Genomic DNA, 18,158 nt, shown 5'->3' with positions numbered 1-18,158 from the left:
CGCTCCCTCCTACCGTCACTCGTGAACAAGACCCCAAGATACTTGAACTCCTCCACTTGGGGCAGGATCTCATCCCCGACCCAGAGAGGGCACTCCACCCTTTTCCGACTGAGGACCATGGTCTCAGATTTGGAGGTGCTGATCTTCATCCCAACCGCTTCACACTCAGCTGCGAACCGCTCCAGTGAGAGTTGGAGGTCACGGCTTGACGAAACCAACAGAACTAAATCATCTGCAAAAAGCAGAGATTCAATGCTGATGTCACCAAACCGGACCCCCTCAACGCTTCGGCTGCGCCTAGAAATTCTGTCCATAAAAATTATGAACAAAATCGGTGACAAAGGGCAGCCTTGGCGGAGTCCAACCCTCACTGGGAATGAATTCGACTTACTGCCGGCAATGCGGACCAGACTCTGACACCGGTCGTACAGGGACCGAACAGCCCTTACCAAGGGGCTCGGTACCCCGTACTCCCGGAGCACCCTCCACAGGATTCCCCTAGGCACACGGTCGAACGCTTTCTCCAAATCCACAAAACACATGTAGACTGGTTGGGCGAACTCCCATGCACCCTCGAGGACCCTGCCGAGGGTGTAGAGCTGGTCCACTGTTCCACGGCCGGGACGAAAACCACACTGCTCCTCCTGAATCCGAGATTCGACTTCCCGACGGACCCTCCTCTCCAGCACCCCTGAATAGACTTTACCGGTGAGGCTGAGGAGTGTGATTCCTCTATAATTGGAACACACCCTCCGGTCCCCCTTTTTAAAAAGGGGGACCACCACCCCGGTCTGCCAATCCAGAGGCACTGTCCCCGATGTCCATGCGATGTTGTAGAGGCGTGTCAGCCATGACAGCCCTACAACATCCAGAGCCTTTAGGAACTCCGGGCGGATCTCATCCACCCCCGGGGCCTTGCCACCGAGGAGCTTGCCAACCGCCTCAGTGACTTCAACCCCAGAGATCGAAGAGCCCACCTCAGAGTCCCCAGACTGCTTCCTCAAAGGAAGGCGTGTCGGTGGAATTGAGGAGGGCTTCGAAGTATTCTCCCCACCGACTCACGACGTCCCGAGTCGAGGTTAGCAGTACACCATCTTCACTATACACAGTGTTAATAGTGCACTGCTTTCCTCTCCTCAGACGCCGGATGGTGGACCAGAATTTCCTCGAAGCCGTCCGGAAGTCGTTTTCCATGGCCTCATCGAACTCCTCCCATGTCCGAGTTTTTGCCTCGGCGACTGCCGAGGCCGCAGTCCGCTTGGCCAGCCGGTACCTGTCAGCTGCCTCCGGAGTCCCACAGGCCAAAAAGGCCCGATAGGCCTCCTTCTTCAGCTTGACGGCATCCCTTACCGCTGGTGTCCACCAGCGGGTTCGGGGATTGCCGCCACGACAGGCACCAACCACCTTACGGCCACAGCTCTGATCGGCCGCCTCAACAATGGAGGTGCGGAACATGGCCCACTCGGACTCAATGTCCCCCACCTCCCCCGGGACAAGGGAGAAGTTCTGCCGGAGGTGGGTGTTGAAACTCTTTCTGACAGGGGATTCTGCCAGACGTTCCCAGCAGACCCTCACAATACGTTTGGGCCTGCCAGGTCTGGCCAGCATCTTCCCCTGCCATCAGAGCCAACACACCACCAGGTGGTGATCAGTTGACAGCTCCGCCCCTCTCTTCACCCGAGTGTCCAAAACATGCGGCCGCAAGTCCGATGACACGATTGCGAAGTCGATCATCGAACTGCGGCCTAGGGTGTCCTGGTGCCAAGTGCATATATGGACACCCCTATGTTTGAACATGGTGTTCGTTATAGACAAACCGTGACGAGCACAGAAGTCCAATAACAGAACACCACTCGGGTTCTGATCGGGGGGGCCGTTCCTCCCAATCACGCCCCTCCAGGTCTCACTGTCATTGCCCACGTGAACGTTGAAGTCCCCCAGTAGAACGAGGGAGTCCCCAGAGGGGGCGCTCTCTAGCACACCCTCCAAGGACTCCAAAAAGGGTGGGTATTCTGAACTGCTGTTCGGTGCATAAGCGCAAACAACAGTTAGAACCCGTCCCCCCACCCGAAGGCGGAGGGAGGCTACCCTCTCGTCTACCGGGGTAAACCCCAACGTACAGGCGCCAAGCCGGGGGGCAATAAGTATGCCCACACCTGCCCGGTGCCTCTCACCATGGGCAACTCCAGAGTGGAAGAGAGTCCAACCCCTCTCGAGAGGATTGGTACCAGAACCCAAGCTGTGTGTGGAGGAGAGTCCGACTATATCTAGTCGGAACTTCTCTGCCTCACATACCAGCTCAGGCTCCTTCCCTGCCAGAGAGGTGACATTCCATGTCCCAAGAGTTAGCTTCTGCAGCTGGAGGTCGGACCGCCAAGGCCCCCGCCTTTGGCTGCCGCCCAACTCCCATCGCACCTGACCCCTTTGGCCCCTCCCACAGGTGGTGAGCCCATGGGAAGGGGAACCCACGTTGCCTTTTCGGGCTGAACCAGGCCGGGCCCCATGGGAACAGGCCCGGCCACCAGACGCTTGCCTTCGAGCCCCACCTCCAGGCCTGGCTCCAGAGGGGGGCCCCGGTAACCCGCGTCCGGGCAAGGGAAACTGGGGTTCATTAATGTTGCTCATCATAAGGGGTCTTTTTGAGCCATACTTTGTCTGGCCTCTCACCTAGGACCTGTTTGCCATGGGTGACCCTACCAGGGGCTTGAAGCCCCAGACAACATAGCTCCTAGGATCACTGAGACACGCAAACCCCTCCACCACGATAAGGTGATGACTCATGGGGGGGGGTATGGTGTTCTTCGGATGCAATTCAGTATTCATTCTCCTCCAAACACGAGAACCTGTCTTTCTGCCAAAAAGTTCTATTTTGGTTCCATCTGACCATAACACATTCTCCCAGTCCTCTTCTGGATCATCCAAATGCTCTCTAGCGAACCGCAGACGGGCCTGGGCGTGTACTTTCTTTAGCAGGGGGACAGGTCTGGCAGTGCAGGATTTCGGTCCCTGGCGGCGCATTGTATTACTGATAGTAGCCTTTGTTACTGTGGTCTCAGCTCTCTGTAGGTCATTCCCTAGGTCCCCTCGTGTGGTTCTGAGATTTTTGCTCACCGTTCTTGTTATCATTAATTTGGAAATAAATTCTTTAAAAATCAAACAATGTGATTTTCTGTTGTTTTTTCCCGCATTCTGTCTCATATGGTTGAGGTTTACCGATGTTGACAATTACAGGCCTCTCTAATCTTTTCAAGTAGGAGAACTTGCACAATTGGTGGTTGACTAAATACTTATTTGCCCCACTGTATCTGGGGTCGAAGTCACTGAGGTGGTTGGAAAGCTCCTCGATGGCAGGGGTTAATGAGATCTGCCTGGTGTTCCTAAAGGCTCTATATGATGTGGGGCTGTCGTGGCTGAAACGTCTCTACAACATCGCATGGACATCGGGGCTATTGCCTCTGATTTGGCAGACCGCAGCGTGTGTTCCAATTATGGAGGGATCACACTCCTTAGCCTCCCAGGTAAAGTCTATTCAGGGGTGCTAGAGAGGAGGATCTGTTGGGAGATTGAATCTCGGATTCAGTAGGAGTAGTGTGGTTTTCATCCCGGCCGTGGATCAATGGACCAGCTCAACACCCTCGGCAGTATCCTCGAGGGATCATGGGAGTTCGCCCAACTGGTCTACATGTGTTTTGTGGATGTAAAGAAGGCTCCCAACCGTGTCCCACGGGGAGTCCTGTGGGTTGTGCTTCAGGCCCTGGTAAGGGCTGTTTGGTTTCTGTACGACTATGTCAGTTAGATCTCTATTGCTGGCTGTAAGTTGGATTCATTCCCAGTGAGGGTTGGACTCCGCCAAGGTTGCCTTTTGTAATTGATTTTGTGTTCTAGGTACAGCCGAGGTGTTGAGGGGGTCCAGTTTGGTGGCCTCAGCTTTGAATCTCTGTTTTTTGCAGATGATGTGATGCTGTTGGCTTCATCAATCCTTGATCTCTATCTCTCACTGGAGCGATTTGCAGTGGAGTGTGAAGTGGTTGGGATCAAGATTAGCATGTCCAAATCCGAGACCATGGTCCTCCATCAGAAAAGGGTGGCGTGTCCTCTCCAGGTCAGGGATGAAATCCTGCCCCAAGTAGAGGAGTTTAAGTATCTTGGGGCGGAGATATCGACATGCGGATTGGTGCAACGTCTGCAATGATGCGGACTCTGTACTGGTCCGTTGTGGTGATATTCGATTTACCAGTCGATCTTTGTTCGAGCCCTCACCTACAGTATGGTCACGGGTTGTGGGTTGTGACCGAAAGAACAGGATCCCGAATACAAGTGGCCGAAATGAGTTTCCTCCAGAGGGTGTTTGGGCTCTCTTTCTCTGCAAAAACTGCCGCCCCCATGACCCAACCCCAGATTTAGCAGTAGATAAGTGATGGATGGATGGATGGATGGATGGATGGATGGATGGATGGATGGATGGATGGATGGATGGATGGATGGATGGATGGATGGATGGATGGATGGATTATAAATAAGTTTCCATTAATAACAATGATTGCACAATAGAACAAAAAAGAACAGACACCTCTGGAATTAACATCGTACTTGTCAGACCGGATTATTGCTGAACTGTCAACTGTAGTTTCTGTCTGATATTGTCATGAGAACTTGCTGTGAGAAGTGTTTTAACCCATTGAGTTTCTTAGCTATATCACGAAATGTGCTTTAACATTCATAAAAACAAAATTATACTGTATTTCTATTAAACATTAACATGTAAAGATAAACGGCACAAAAATGTTTTGGGGATACTATTTTAAGCAGACCATGAATGTTTATTCTTTTGATTTTGTGAAAATCAGCACTTCACCTATTTATGTTGAAATTAATACATATCAGTAAGATGATTAAAAGAGTAGTTGTATGCGTATTATGAGACTATTTGTGCCTAAGTGAGTCGGGTGGGGAAATGTTAATGTAGTCTATCGACTGTAACTAATTTTTAGAAGGATTTTTGTTTGTTTGTTTGTTTTTAAATCACTTTATATTTAATACTGCATAAATAACATAATATCATAGAATCTCACACCATTCTTGCCATATCTACTAATTTGTACGAGTACAGTATAGCATTTAATCTTTATCTTCATTAACTTTATTATGTTATCCTCATCAATTAAACACTGATGACATCATGTTATAGGAACTATTAAAATTGTAGTCAGTGAAAATATTATTTCATGATGTCATTATAACAAGGTTTTTTTTTCTTAACTATAAGTCCATTTACTACTATAAACAAGCATTTTACATTATAATGAAGGGTCAGGGTAAAAAAATAATTCTTCAAACATAGTAAAAAACTGAGTAGACTTTTTCTTTCTCATTTATTATTTGATAGTGTTTCTGTTTGTGAAGGAGTCTGTTAGGATATCCAGGGTTTAAGAGTTTGATCAGAGCAAGCCCTTATGGGTCCCTAAGTAAAAATTTCAGTGACGGCCCTCCCTAGTAACCTATAGCTACCATCATGAAACAGATTTGGTTAACGATGACAAACTATTTTAACATTGGTCACGCAAACCAACCTTTGTCCTGTAATTTATTTAAAATTATTTTTGTTTCTCTGCACTGGAGTTGTAATTTCATTTTAAAAATATCATTCCAATGGCTCTTTCTGTCAATCATCTGTCACGGTGACGTAAAACATGGTAATCAGGCCACATCTGCAGATGAGTCTTTTCCATATGCATATGTTTATGAACATGTTTTGACAAAAATTCTGCTTTACAAATGGCACCCTGTATGTTCCTCATCAACTGCTAAACAAATAAAACTTCTAATGTACTATGCATATTTAAAGATTGTTTGATGTTTATTACAATTTTTAAATGTACAGTACTTGTATATTTTATGTTTAAACCACTTTTTAGCTTTAGCTTGACTTATATCGTCATATTAAATGACCCTAGAATTTTTGCATACTTACACTGCATTTAACATTTATTTGTTTTTGCATGACTCATTCCAAAATGTTCACGAACAGGTGTGTGTGACAACAACGACATCAGCAATGACGATCCCCACCGCAACGAGTTGGCAGCCATCAATGAACTTCCGGAGCATTCCAACAACGGCAAAGACAGCACCAGCGCTTATGGCAGCGGCGAGAGCTGCCGCAGCACACCGATGGTCAGCACCGTGTGGATTCCGCCTCTCCCTGAAGACGAGACACCTGCATCTCCACCCCATCACTGGGGGAGGCGCCACTCGAACCTCGGATGTGGCAGTCAGAATGGAGACTTGGTCAACACTTCGCCCTCCAAGTTCAGGTCTGAAAACTACATTCAATCAACAATTTACCCACCCATAAATCAACCAAAAGAACACATATAAAAAAGACATTAAAAACAAGCAATGTTGGGTACATCACAACAAATAGCTTGGCCTCAAAATCAGTGGCGTGCACAAACAATTTGAGTGGCAGTTACTGAGAGGAAAAAAAGCCTTTTGCAATGAATGTAACAGCCAGCCCGGCTACCTTGTTAGAACAATGTGAATTTATAATAGAAAGAAAAAATATTGCAGCTGTATTGTGTTATTACATATTTATTCATATATTTAAATAAATTGCAACCTATTCCAAACCAGCAGGGGTCAACAAAAACACTTTAATTTTCTTATTTTTTTCCTTTTTCCTTCCATGATTGCTGCGAGTGATAAAACAAATTAAAAACAAAACAAAAAAACATACATTAAATATTGAGCTATAATATATAATTTTATCTACAGTGGGACAAATACGTAAGTATTTAGTCAACCACTAATTGTGCAAGTTCTCCCACTCGAACATATTAGAGAGGCCCGTAATTGTCAACATGGGTAAACCTCAACCATGAGAGACAGAATGTGGGGGAAAAAAACAGAAAATCACATTGTTTGATTTAAAAAAAAAAAATATTTGCAAAGCATGGTGAAAAATAAGTATTTGGTCAATACCAAAAGTTCATCTCAATACTTTGTTATGTACCATTTGTTGGCAATAACGGAGACCAAACGTTTTCTGTAACTCTTCATAAGCTTTTTACACACTGTTGCTGGTATTTTGGCCCATTCCTCCATGCAGATCTCCTCTAGAGCAGTGATGTTTTGGGGCTGTCGTTGGGCAACACAGACTTTCAACTAGCTCCACAGATTTTCTATGGGGTTGAGATCTGGAGACTGGCTAGGCCACTCCAGGACCTTGAAATGCTTCTTTCGAAGCCACTCCTTTGTTGCCCTGGCTGTGTGTTTGGGATCATTGTCATGCTAAAAGAGCCAGCCACGTCTCATCTTCAATGCCCTTGCTGATGGAAGGAGATTTTCACTCAAAATCTCTCCATACATTGCCCCATTCATTCTTTCCTTTACACAGATCAGTCGTCCTGGTCTCTTTGCAGAAAAACAACCCCCAAAGCATGATGTTTGCACCCCCATGCTTCGCAGTGGATATGGTGTTCTTCAGATGCAATTCAGTATTCTTTCGCCTCCAAACACGAGAACCTGTGTTTGTACCAAAAAGTTCTATTTTGGTTTCATCTGACCATAACACATTCTCCCAGTCCTTTTCTGGATCATCCAAATGCTCTCTAGCGAACCGCAGACAGGCCTGGGCGTGTACTTTCTTCACCAGGGGGACACACGTCTGGCAGTGCAGGATTTGAGTCCCTGGCGGCACATTGTGTTACTGATAGTAGCCTTTGTTACTGTGGTCTCAGCTCTCTGTAGGTCATTCACTAGTTCCCCCCGTGTGGTTCTGGGATTTTTGCTCACCTTTCTTGTTATCATTTTGACGCCCTGGGGTGAGATCTTGCATGGAGCCCCAGATCGAGGGAGATTATCAGTGGTCTTGTATGTCTTCCATTTTCTAATAATTGCTCCCACAGTTGATTTCTTTACACCAAGCGCTTTACCTATTGCAGATTCAGTCTTCCCAGCCTGGTGCAGGTCTACAAATTTGTCTCTGGTGTTCTTCGACAGCTCTTTGGTCTTGGCCATAGTGGAGTTTGGAGTGTGACTGACTGAGATTTTGGACAGGTGTCTTTTATACCGATAATTAGTTAAAACAGGTGCCATTAATACAGGTAACGAGTGGAGCCTCGTTAGACCTCGTTAGAAGAAGTTAGACCTCTTTGACAGTCAGAAATCTTGCTTGTTTGTAGGTGACCAAATACTTATTTTCCACTCTAATTTGGAAATAAATTCTTTAAAAATCAAACAATGTGATTTTCAGGTTTTTTTTCCCACATTCTGTCTCTCATGGTTCAGGTTTACCCATGTTGACAATTACAGGCCTCTCTAATCTTTTCAAGTAGGAGAACTGGCACAATTGGTGGTTGACTAAATACTTATTTGCCCCACTGTATATTTCCTAACGACACTGGTTGTGTGCTGGTCGCCACGTTACATCTATTAATTGGAATAATGGTGAGCGGCTAGCAGGGGTGAGGAGAATGCATGATTGGCAGCTATTAATTGTTCATATTGCTTCTGTTTCAATTAAATGTGCGGCCTTCGTGCCCACGCTGCACGTTCACAGGAGGGTGTGTGTTTGCATGTTTGGAGGACAGAAGGCGCTCTCACAGTGATTCTGGCTGCGGCGCTCGGGAGGGAAGATGCATTACTAACAATAATGATCATGAATTAATAAACTTGACAAGGGCACTTGCTCGGTTAAGAGGGCAAGGGACAGTGCCTGAACACCACCTGGCATCTATATGTGCACGCATATGCTTGATAGAGGTCTGTCAATTTTAATGAATTTTCCTTTTTTTTATTTATTTATTTTTTTTAATAACAAGAAAAGCATTTTAAAACTAGTGCGCCTCATGAGATTTACTTAGTCGTTATTCCTATTGATGCCAAACAAGTGTTTAACGATTTTTACGAGTTTATTCCACAAAAATTGCAGCTATTGTAAACAAAATGATAAAAAATGAATTTTATCAAATCATTTTGAAAAATTCCCTAAAAAATACTACATTTTAATTGTGCCCTGTCATCTGCTGGTACCTTTTGCCCAAAGTCAGCTGAGATTGACCCCACCTCACTTGCATTTTTTTTCAAGTTTTCAGATGCAGTATAACCACCTAAATGCCCTTGCATTGTCAAAAAAATATACAAATTTTTGTCCTTAGACTACTGTCCAGAGAGGTGGAGTCGCCATCTAGAAGAGGCATGGCCGAAGGCACACATGGCACAAGGACAGGTAATGCACTCACATCTAAACTGTCGAAGACCTGAAAGAAGTAGCATGGTGTCCTGGAGTATTCAGACTACCAGGGAAAAAAAATAAGCAGTAGTTGTAGAAAATATAGTGTAAAAGAAACCATGCGATTAGCTTGTATGGTAAAGTGTCTTTCAGTTTGTTTTGTTTTGTTGACTTACTAAAAGTCTCAACAGGCCCAACAGATTATCAAGGACAAACACTCTTAGCACACCACACACCACCAGATGATTGCTAAGGGTAAACTTCCAGGGACATCAGAGAAATTGAGCCGACATTCATTGTAAGTGAGGAAAAATGCAAAAAAATTGGCATAATTGTGGGTATGTGTGAACCACATTTAAAATTAGTCTTATCTAAACTCAAAGGCCATGGCCTTAAATTAAATCCAGAACTCACTGTTAAAACCAATTATAAACATAAAAGCTTTGCCTTATTTTGAAAAATAGATACATAGTACTATTGAACTAAAGTCTGGCATGAAGCTTGACACTGATATGGGTGAATGTTTGTTTTTATTAACTCTTTTCCCCCTTTATTTTCTATTCTATGTGTAATATGCATTACATAATGTTAATATTACTGAGAATTAAATTTAAAGAAATAATTTATATTCAAAACGTTTCATAAAAACCTTTATATATTTTTATTAAATAAATACATTTAAAATAATTTAACATTCGTTTATTTACATTTATTTTTTGTCACCGCTGAGACCACACATGAGTCGGCACTAGTGCTGTTTTTGGCAACCTTTCTAATTTTCGTCTTAGTCTTAAGGCTTGTACGATAATACTTTATTAGTCATCTCAAAATGTGTTTGTCTTCGTCTAGTTTTTGTTGACGAAAACCCAAGACTAATTTCATCTAGTTTTAGTCGACATTTACCAAAATGTTTTTGTCTGTAAATTAAAAAAAAAAAAATACTCCCAAAATAAATAAATTAAGTTTTCCAACTATGCCCCGCCGCAGGTTGGCAACCAGTTCAGCGTGTACCCTGCCTCTTGCCCATTGTTAGCTCAGGTAGGCACCAACACCCCTGCGGCCCCTGTAAGGATAAACTGTTCTGAAGATGGATGGATGGAGGTTTCCAACTATTTCGAATGAACATTGATTATATTTACCTGAACACCAAGAACTGAATGTAAAAAAAAAAAAAAAAAAAAAAAAAAGATTGTCCGAGTGTTTAAGAGGACCCTCACAGTTAGCATTAGCCTAATGCTTATGCGAATGATAAACTAACGCTACGAGTTATATTAATATGTGATGATCACTTAGCACAGACCTTTAAAGGCTAAAGCAGCATCATATTCTCTCTGGCCAAGATAAGATAACAAATCTTACCGTGTGTCCAAGCTTGGAAACTGGACAGGACACAATGGTGAGTCGGGGCGGGAGGCACAGCATATCACATAAGTGATACAACCAGACACTGCTACGATGCAGGCTAAGTACACATAAATATCACACATTGTGAATATGTGACGGAAATTATTGCGCATTTACTTCTCGTTCTCGTCTTATTAGGTGAAAACTGGCATTATGTTTTAGTCTCCCAAAACACTTTAGCTCGTTATCGTCTCGTCATCGTCATGAAAAAAAATTTTCGTTGACGAAATTTTTTGGTTAAAGTCATTGTTGACGAAAACAACACTAGTGGGCACACACACACATTCAATCATAGTCTCTAAACAATTTTCATAAGTGGAGAATCCTAATACCAGTATGCGATAAATGAACATTTTCCATTAAGGCATTGCCTCCACAGGGCTGCAAGGAGGAAGTGCGGAATCCAGCCCATTCCTGGCGCAGCGTCGCCAAAGGCCATTTGAGCGCTATCATAGCTGCATGGCGTTGCCATCCGACGGCATGCTGGAGCCGCTGGATCGGAGATTGGCTGAGGATAGAGCGACAGGCAGCGTGCCAGCCAGTCCCCGCAGCATAAGTAGCGCTCCATGCGGTCTGGAACACCAGCACACAGCCTCCCGCTTAAGACTGGCACTGCCATTAGCCTTGGAACACTCGTCGGCGACTGCCACAGCTCAACGTATGGAATGGAAGGTAGGAGACAAATGGACATGAGTAATTTATCCTACTGTACAATTGCAAGAAAACATGGCAAGCCTTTGGTGTATTCCTTAAATTTGGCGTAAAATATTTTTTGATACTAATTTTAGCAAACAAGCTAAACAAACAGTTTGCTGCAATTATCACAACACAAGCAATGATTTTGTGAAATGCCGAGCTAAACCATCCAAGCGCTAATCAGAATATGATTGGAGTCAGAACGACTAGATTTTTCGTGGTTATACTTTGAACAGGGGCGGAGCTTTCGGGATGTGCTCGGGGTGCGGCTGCACCAAGGCCCGGGCCTCTAGGGCAGGGTTCACCAAATCTGGACCTCGATGCCACCTATCCTGTTGTGTTTCCCATGTCTCTCATCTAACACACCTGAATCAAATGATTATGTCATCAGCAAGCTCTCAGAAGCATTATAATGATCCTGAATATTTGATTCAGGTGTGCTGGAAGAGAGAGACATGGAAAACAGGAGGTCCTGATTTGGTGAACCTTGCTCTAGGGCAGGGGTAGCCACTCCGGTCCTCGATGGCCCTTATCCAGCTTGTTTTCCATGTCTCCCTCCTTTAAAACACCTACATCAAATGATCAGCTCATCAGTAAGCTCTGCAGGAGCCTGATAACGATCCTGATTATTTGAGTCAGGTGTGTTGGAGGAGGGAGACATGGAAAACAAGTTGGATAGGGCCCCTCGAGGACCGACGTTGGCCACTCCTGTACTAGGGCATTGTTTCCCAACTGATGCACACTTTTTGCTTTGAAATCATCAAAGTTTTATCAACAGGAATCAAATGAACACAAAGTATTTTAAAATCTAATTCTTTATTTTTACTCACTCAGTAACCTGAGGCATGTTTGTTTACAAACATATATGTGTTTCATATGTAATCACAGAGCTGAGATCCTGGCAGGAATACAGGAGAAGACAAACACAAAGCTCAACTCATATCAGTCTGTTCAGTCAGTTCAAAACTTATTAACAAATAAATACGATAACTTTATTCTCGTACTTTAATGATTTTTTTCCTCTCTCGTATGACTTCAATCTACAAATATTACGCCCAAAGCAATTTTGTTTTCACACAGATCTTACGTCAATTAAAAGTTGAAGCCCCTGATATAAAACAACTTCTGGTTCACGTGACGCAAAAATGGGCTACAGCACAGGTGTCAAACCGATTCAAGAAAGGGCCAAGTGGGTGCTGGATTTTGTTCCAACCGATACAACGCAGAGAGTTTAACCAATGAACTTCATGCTGAAACAAGCAGCATCTGACAAAGTTTAATTGATTACACATGTAAAAGATCTAATTGGTAAAAAGGTGTCCTCTTCATTGGTTGGAAAGCAAACCTGCATCCACTTGGCCCTTTCCGGAATCGGTTTGACACCTGTGGGCTACAGAATAACTTAATTTCATAATTCTGGATTTTCTCTCGTAATTTTACGATTTTATTCATATAATATCACTATGTATGACTTAATTCTCGTAATATTATGACTTTTCTCTCGGAATGTTGCGATGCACAATTTCTTGGGAGATAATTTCAGTGCGCACACTGGTTGGGAAACACTGCTCTAGGAGGCCAGGTGTGCGGGCGGAGATTGAGTGGGGGGGCAGGGGAGGAAATGCCCCTCTGGTGGCAGAAAAATGTTATTGCATGTAAATGCGGATTTGATTTCAACTAATTCTGTACAATTTGTTTGTTATTTTTTAGTTTCAGGGCTCCGGAGTAGCTAAGCTAGCGTGGGTCAATATCCTGACATCGCGACAAGAGCGTTGAAAACCTTGCTACAATTTCCAACATTGTATCTTTGTGAAGCGGGCTTCTTAATTAATGTTTAACGACAACGCGAAGTCCTTAATGGTGAGCGCGGTGTGCAGCTGTTGTGTGAAGCTTACATGGCAGGATAAATCTGAGGAGAACTTTTCTACTAGTCCTTCCATGATCAAACGTAAGTTAATATTCCTTTCTTTCAAGAAAGTTTGTAGTGTTTACTTTGGAATCGCTGCATTTGCGCATTTTGCGGCTATGTTTAACGTTACGCGCATGCGCAGAACCGCATCGTTGCAATTATTGCTGGGTTGCAAAATTTGTCAGAACACCAGTCCGTGAAAAAAAGACCCAAATAGCACCGGTCCGTGGTGCAAAAAAGGTTGGGGACCCCTGTTGTAGAGAACCTTCCTAGTGAACCTAAGTAACTTTTTATCTAAAATACTTCTAAATCGGCAAAATCTTGACTTGAATCTATCTTTAAATGATGAAACAGTTTTAAAACTTTCATAAGTCGAAAGTAGAGAGAAGGGAACTAATGCAATAATGGGATCAATTTTAACAACTTTTAACAGTTGATTCAGGGTAAAGGGTAAATTAGGGTAAAGAATTGGGCTCGGGCCAATTGTACAAAAAACCTTCACAAAAAACTTCACATAGTGTGGCCAATGTTTATTTATTTTTTTTTTTTTTAGGGAAAAAAAAAAAGAAGTAATTATCACCAATTACTTTGCCAAGTAACTAATTACTCTTACATTCAGGTAATTGAGTTACTAACGCAATTACTTTTTGGGAGAAGTAATTTGTAACTATAATTAATTACTTTTTTTCAGTAAGATTAACAACACTGCTGATGACCCATGCAATCAATAGTGTTGGCTACATTGTTTTTTTTTCACCGTGTTTTTTTTTTTTTTGTGGGAACAAAAAGGACTCACTAGCAGACTGAGCACATATAGTCCTGCAGAATGAAATAAATTACGGCAGTTTGGTGTGACATTGTTTCGGCTGCGTGGGTATATCAAACAACGATCTGCATTTTAAAGTTTTTTGACGATGTTAGCTCTGTTAATATTGTTTTTTTATCGGCATGCTAAGCAGGCACCATTGACTCGCACTAGCTTAGCCACTCCGGAGCCCTGAAACTTAACAAATAACTGACAAACTGTACGGAATTGGTTGAAATCAACTTTACTAACTAATAAAACCCCCCGCTAACTCGAAGATTAGGCCTAATGTAAAAAATTTGGAACTTCCCCGTTAAAATTAAGACCTAGTCATTAAATTGATGTCTATAAAGGTTGTAAAGCAATTTTTTAAAAAATCAATGACAACCTCAAAGCCTCCGACCCGTCACTTGGCTTTAGGGGTACGGATACTATTCCTCACCTCAAGCCCGGATCTGATTTGTACCGCAACTGTCATTGACCCTTTGTTGGCTACACCGGGGGATGTTTTGATTTTCTTCAAAAGTCTACAAAACCTCTGTATGAGGCTTCATTTTAAAGTTAATTTCATAATTCACATCACAAGTTTCTGTTTAGGTGAAGATCCGCAGTGATGGCACTCGATATGTGGCAAAGCGGCCTGTCAGGGACCGCCTTCTCAAGGCAAGAGCCATGCAGATCCGAGAGGAGCGCGGTGGCACAACCACTGATGATGATGCCGCTGCCAGCGAGATGAAACTGGTACGTAAGTAAAAAAAAAAATCACCTCAACCCCATCCAGTGTTTATTCCTATATAAAGTGTATTAAAAATGTACTGGAGTAAAATATCAGGAAATCTCATGTGCCGTTTGAAAATAGTACAGTAATTATTTGGAGGTCTGCTGTTTAGTTTTACTTGAGCCATATTAATGTAAAGCAGTTCTTCTCACTGATTTTCTGCTCTACCACCAGAAAGAAGGCAAAAAAAAATATTTCTTCATTATTTTCTCTGTCGTGACTATATGAACAATGTCCTGTGTCTAAAAAAGTAAATTAAGATTGTTGATCATTTTCGCTGTGTTTTCGGTGAAAAAAAATAAAACTGAGGCGGTCACTTGCCAATTTTCTTGGACACAGCATGAGGCCTTTCCTTGCCTCCCACTATAAACACAGAGAAGCAAATAACTACATACTGCACGCTTTATCATACTTTTTTGGTCTTATTGGTTTTTATTATCTCGCTCTCATTCTGCTTTCCTGTTAATCCAGGTTAAATATGTTTTACACATTGCCTCTTGAGGGTTTGTTCTGTGTGCTACGGAGCCCCTAAAATGACATGGAAGAAGAACAAAAAGAGACAGTGAAGAAACAAACAAAAAAAAGTTGACGTTGAAAAAAAAAAGTGCCCTGAAAGTTGCACAGAGGATTTTTTTTTTCTATCGAGGCAAAAAAAAAAACATACAACAACAAAAAACTGGTCCTCCGGGGAAAAAATTACACAGAAGTAAAAAAAAAAAAAAAAAAAGAAAGAAAGTTAACATCGAAGCAAACAATAACAGAAGAAAAAAATGTTGCGTAATTGTGCCTCCAGGTTATTTTGGACACTGCAACATCTCCACTCCTTAATGCTAATTAAGCAGCAGTTTTGGAAGTCAAACAGGGACATGGAGGTGGACTTGGAACGGTTCTTGCGGTCAAGAGAGATCCCTCACATGGATATATCCCTCACGTGTTTAATATCAAGAATTGATCGTCATCATATTTTGGGCCAATTTCAAAGTAAAACTCAATTAACTTACACCACGGGTGAACAAGCTCCATGGTTGCCATTGTTTCCTTGGAAAGTGCAATGCAGTTTTAAAAGTAACGTAATTAGGTGTTTTTTTATTATTATTATTATTATTATTTGCTTCGATGTTTCTTTGCTTTGACGTAAAACAAATTTTCTTGCCTCAATGTAAAAACATTTATTTTTACTTCGATCTCAATTTTTTTTTTTTTTTTTACCTCGACGTCTTCAACGTCGTTTTTTTCCCTTCCCTGTCTTGTTTTTTCAACTTTAATTTATTCACACACACATTCATATTTACAAAGTGTACATCATAGCAGTGCTGAGCCCAGATTATGTGTGAGCCAGGTCTCCTTAAGAAGCTACTAAAAGCTTATAGTTAGGAGCCTTTTCTTCTTCCATGTCCCCATGGGAGTTCAGTAATGTGCACCATGCGCATGCTCGGTGCAAGAAAAAAAACCTACACAAAAAGGCTAATAGTCCCAGCGCGGACGCTGAAACTGACTGTGACACTGCCATCTATTGTAGTGGAAGTGCAAATACAATTTATTAAAGTACAGCAAATAAAAGTATAAATGAACCCCTCTCCCAGTCACCCAGCCTATTTGAAAAGGACAGATTCAAAGGAACATTACTCTTTACATAAGTATAATTTTAGGCTACTCTACACAGCTCTGGGTGCAACTATGTTTCATGTAAAATACCTGCTAAAGGCAAAAGCTTCATGGATGTACTTTTCTATTCCCTATCACTGACTACGGTATAATGAAGTGTGAACCCAACAGGGTCGCTACTGGAGCAAAGAGGAGAGGAAGCAGCAGCTTCTGAGAGCAAGAGAATATAGACGAAGAAGAGAATTCATGATGCAAAGCCGCTTGGACTACCTGAAGGGTGACAGGTAGAGAAATGTGCATTAAAAGCATGACCACTAAGCACCTAATTCCACATCTTGATTCTTGTTTTGCTCAGCAGGGATGCCTTATCATCAGCAAGTGGCAATGTCGAGCTTATGGCCCCTGGCCACAATGACAGCATCAAGTCCCTTAGCCAAAAGAAAATAAGCAAAAAGAGAAACCGCCGCATTCTTGACAACTGGAACACAATTCAGGAACTGCTCGCTCATGGCTCACACTCGCCGGATGGAAAGAAAATCTTTAACCCTCTCCTTTCTGTCACCACTGTATGAAGATCCACACTTGTATCTTGTATCCATTGACCCTAACCCTGTCTCCCACTGACAGTGTGTAGGACACAGAAGTAGAGTAAAGACACTAGAATAAGGGCTTCATTAAAAGTATATTATTGATTTTTCTTTCATGCAGTCCATTTTCAGCTACAACCCCTGAACTTTCGTTCCAGCTGCAACACATGTGGCTTCAACCAAGATGCCAGATATTATTTTTTTTGCAGATTTTCTCAATCCCACTAGTGTCATTTTAGTCTTAGCTTCTCCCTGATTTACCAAACTGATTATGCTTTCAAGAATTTTTCAGTGAGAGCCATGTTAAAGTGCTAACTCGTGTTTGTGAAATCAAATCTGCACACTCGAAGCATTTGGAAATGTAGTCGGTATTGTTGCGAATCCAGACCACTATCTTCATGCTTGAATTTCATGTGAATTGGCATAAAAATGTAAAAAAAAAAAAAAAAAAAAAATGGCAAAATCATTTTATGTAAATGACCTTTCACTTACAAAGCACTTTTCTACGGTACCTTCAATGCATTCAAAGCGCTTCGATATTGTCTTTTCATTCACAAAGTGATATAACCCATAACTTTTCAGTTTGGTGACGACTACTCTACCAGTGTGCTATGCCCCACCAACCCATCTTATAGTACAGTATCAAATAACTTCTCATTGAGCACTAAACAGTGTACTTACATTATGTTTCACTACAAAAAGATCATTTATCACAGTTAGTGTGTAAATTCTCTCTGCTCTATGTGGGATAATGACACTGCTGCCACTTAGAGGCTAAGGCAAGCACATCAGTACCTGTAGCAATATTTGTAGTACGTATGTCAAAGTGCTGTTTATTTGTCAAAAATGTTTAAATGTAATGAATGTGATATTGATGCACTCAGTAGCTTAGACTTAACAAGGACGCTTATGTTGATGCTAGAATTCTGCCGCTTTGAATGTTTGCGCTTACTTAAAAAAAAAAAAAAAAAAAGCCAAAGAAAAAGAAACACTCAATGGCAGAGTTAATACTTTTGATGCTCCTAAACTTAAGCTGCCGTAAGAAACGCTTGGTGAAGAATATTATGTTGCATGCACGCAATTAGAAAGGAATACTACATGTTGTGTGTAGAGTTTAAGGTATGGAAGAACAATGCTGGATG

At 42.4% G+C, this 18,158-nt stretch overlaps 1 protein-coding gene across 5 annotated transcripts in view; it reads left to right on the top strand.

Moving 5' to 3' along the window:
* The window catches only part of LOC130912004 (PDZ domain-containing protein 4-like), a 48,693-nt gene extending 30,688 nt beyond the window's left edge, over window positions 1-18,005 (top strand). For 3 of the 5 annotated variants that reach the window (XM_057829714.1, XM_057829711.1, XM_057829712.1), the window contains exons 13-18: window positions 6,029-6,314; window positions 9,159-9,229; window positions 11,016-11,308; window positions 14,644-14,787; window positions 16,601-16,713; window positions 16,785-18,005. In XM_057829714.1, the coding sequence (XP_057685697.1) occupies window positions 6,029-6,314; window positions 9,159-9,229; window positions 11,016-11,308; window positions 14,644-14,787; window positions 16,601-16,713; window positions 16,785-17,001 (1,124 nt within the window). In that variant the 3' untranslated portion in view covers window positions 17,002-18,005. The remainder of the gene's footprint in view (window positions 1-6,028; window positions 6,315-9,158; window positions 9,230-11,015; window positions 11,309-14,643; window positions 14,788-16,600; window positions 16,714-16,784) is intronic. The other 2 variants (XM_057829715.1, XM_057829713.1) reach the window with 1 other exon arrangement.
* The last annotated feature ends 153 nt before the right edge of the window (window positions 18,006-18,158 follow it).

The sequence above is a fragment of the Corythoichthys intestinalis genome, chromosome 2 (assembly GCF_030265065.1).
Source record: "Corythoichthys intestinalis isolate RoL2023-P3 chromosome 2, ASM3026506v1, whole genome shotgun sequence".
Classification (NCBI taxonomy): Eukaryota; Metazoa; Chordata; class Actinopteri; order Syngnathiformes; family Syngnathidae; genus Corythoichthys; species Corythoichthys intestinalis.
This window is presented reverse-complemented; position numbering and strand designations above follow the sequence as displayed.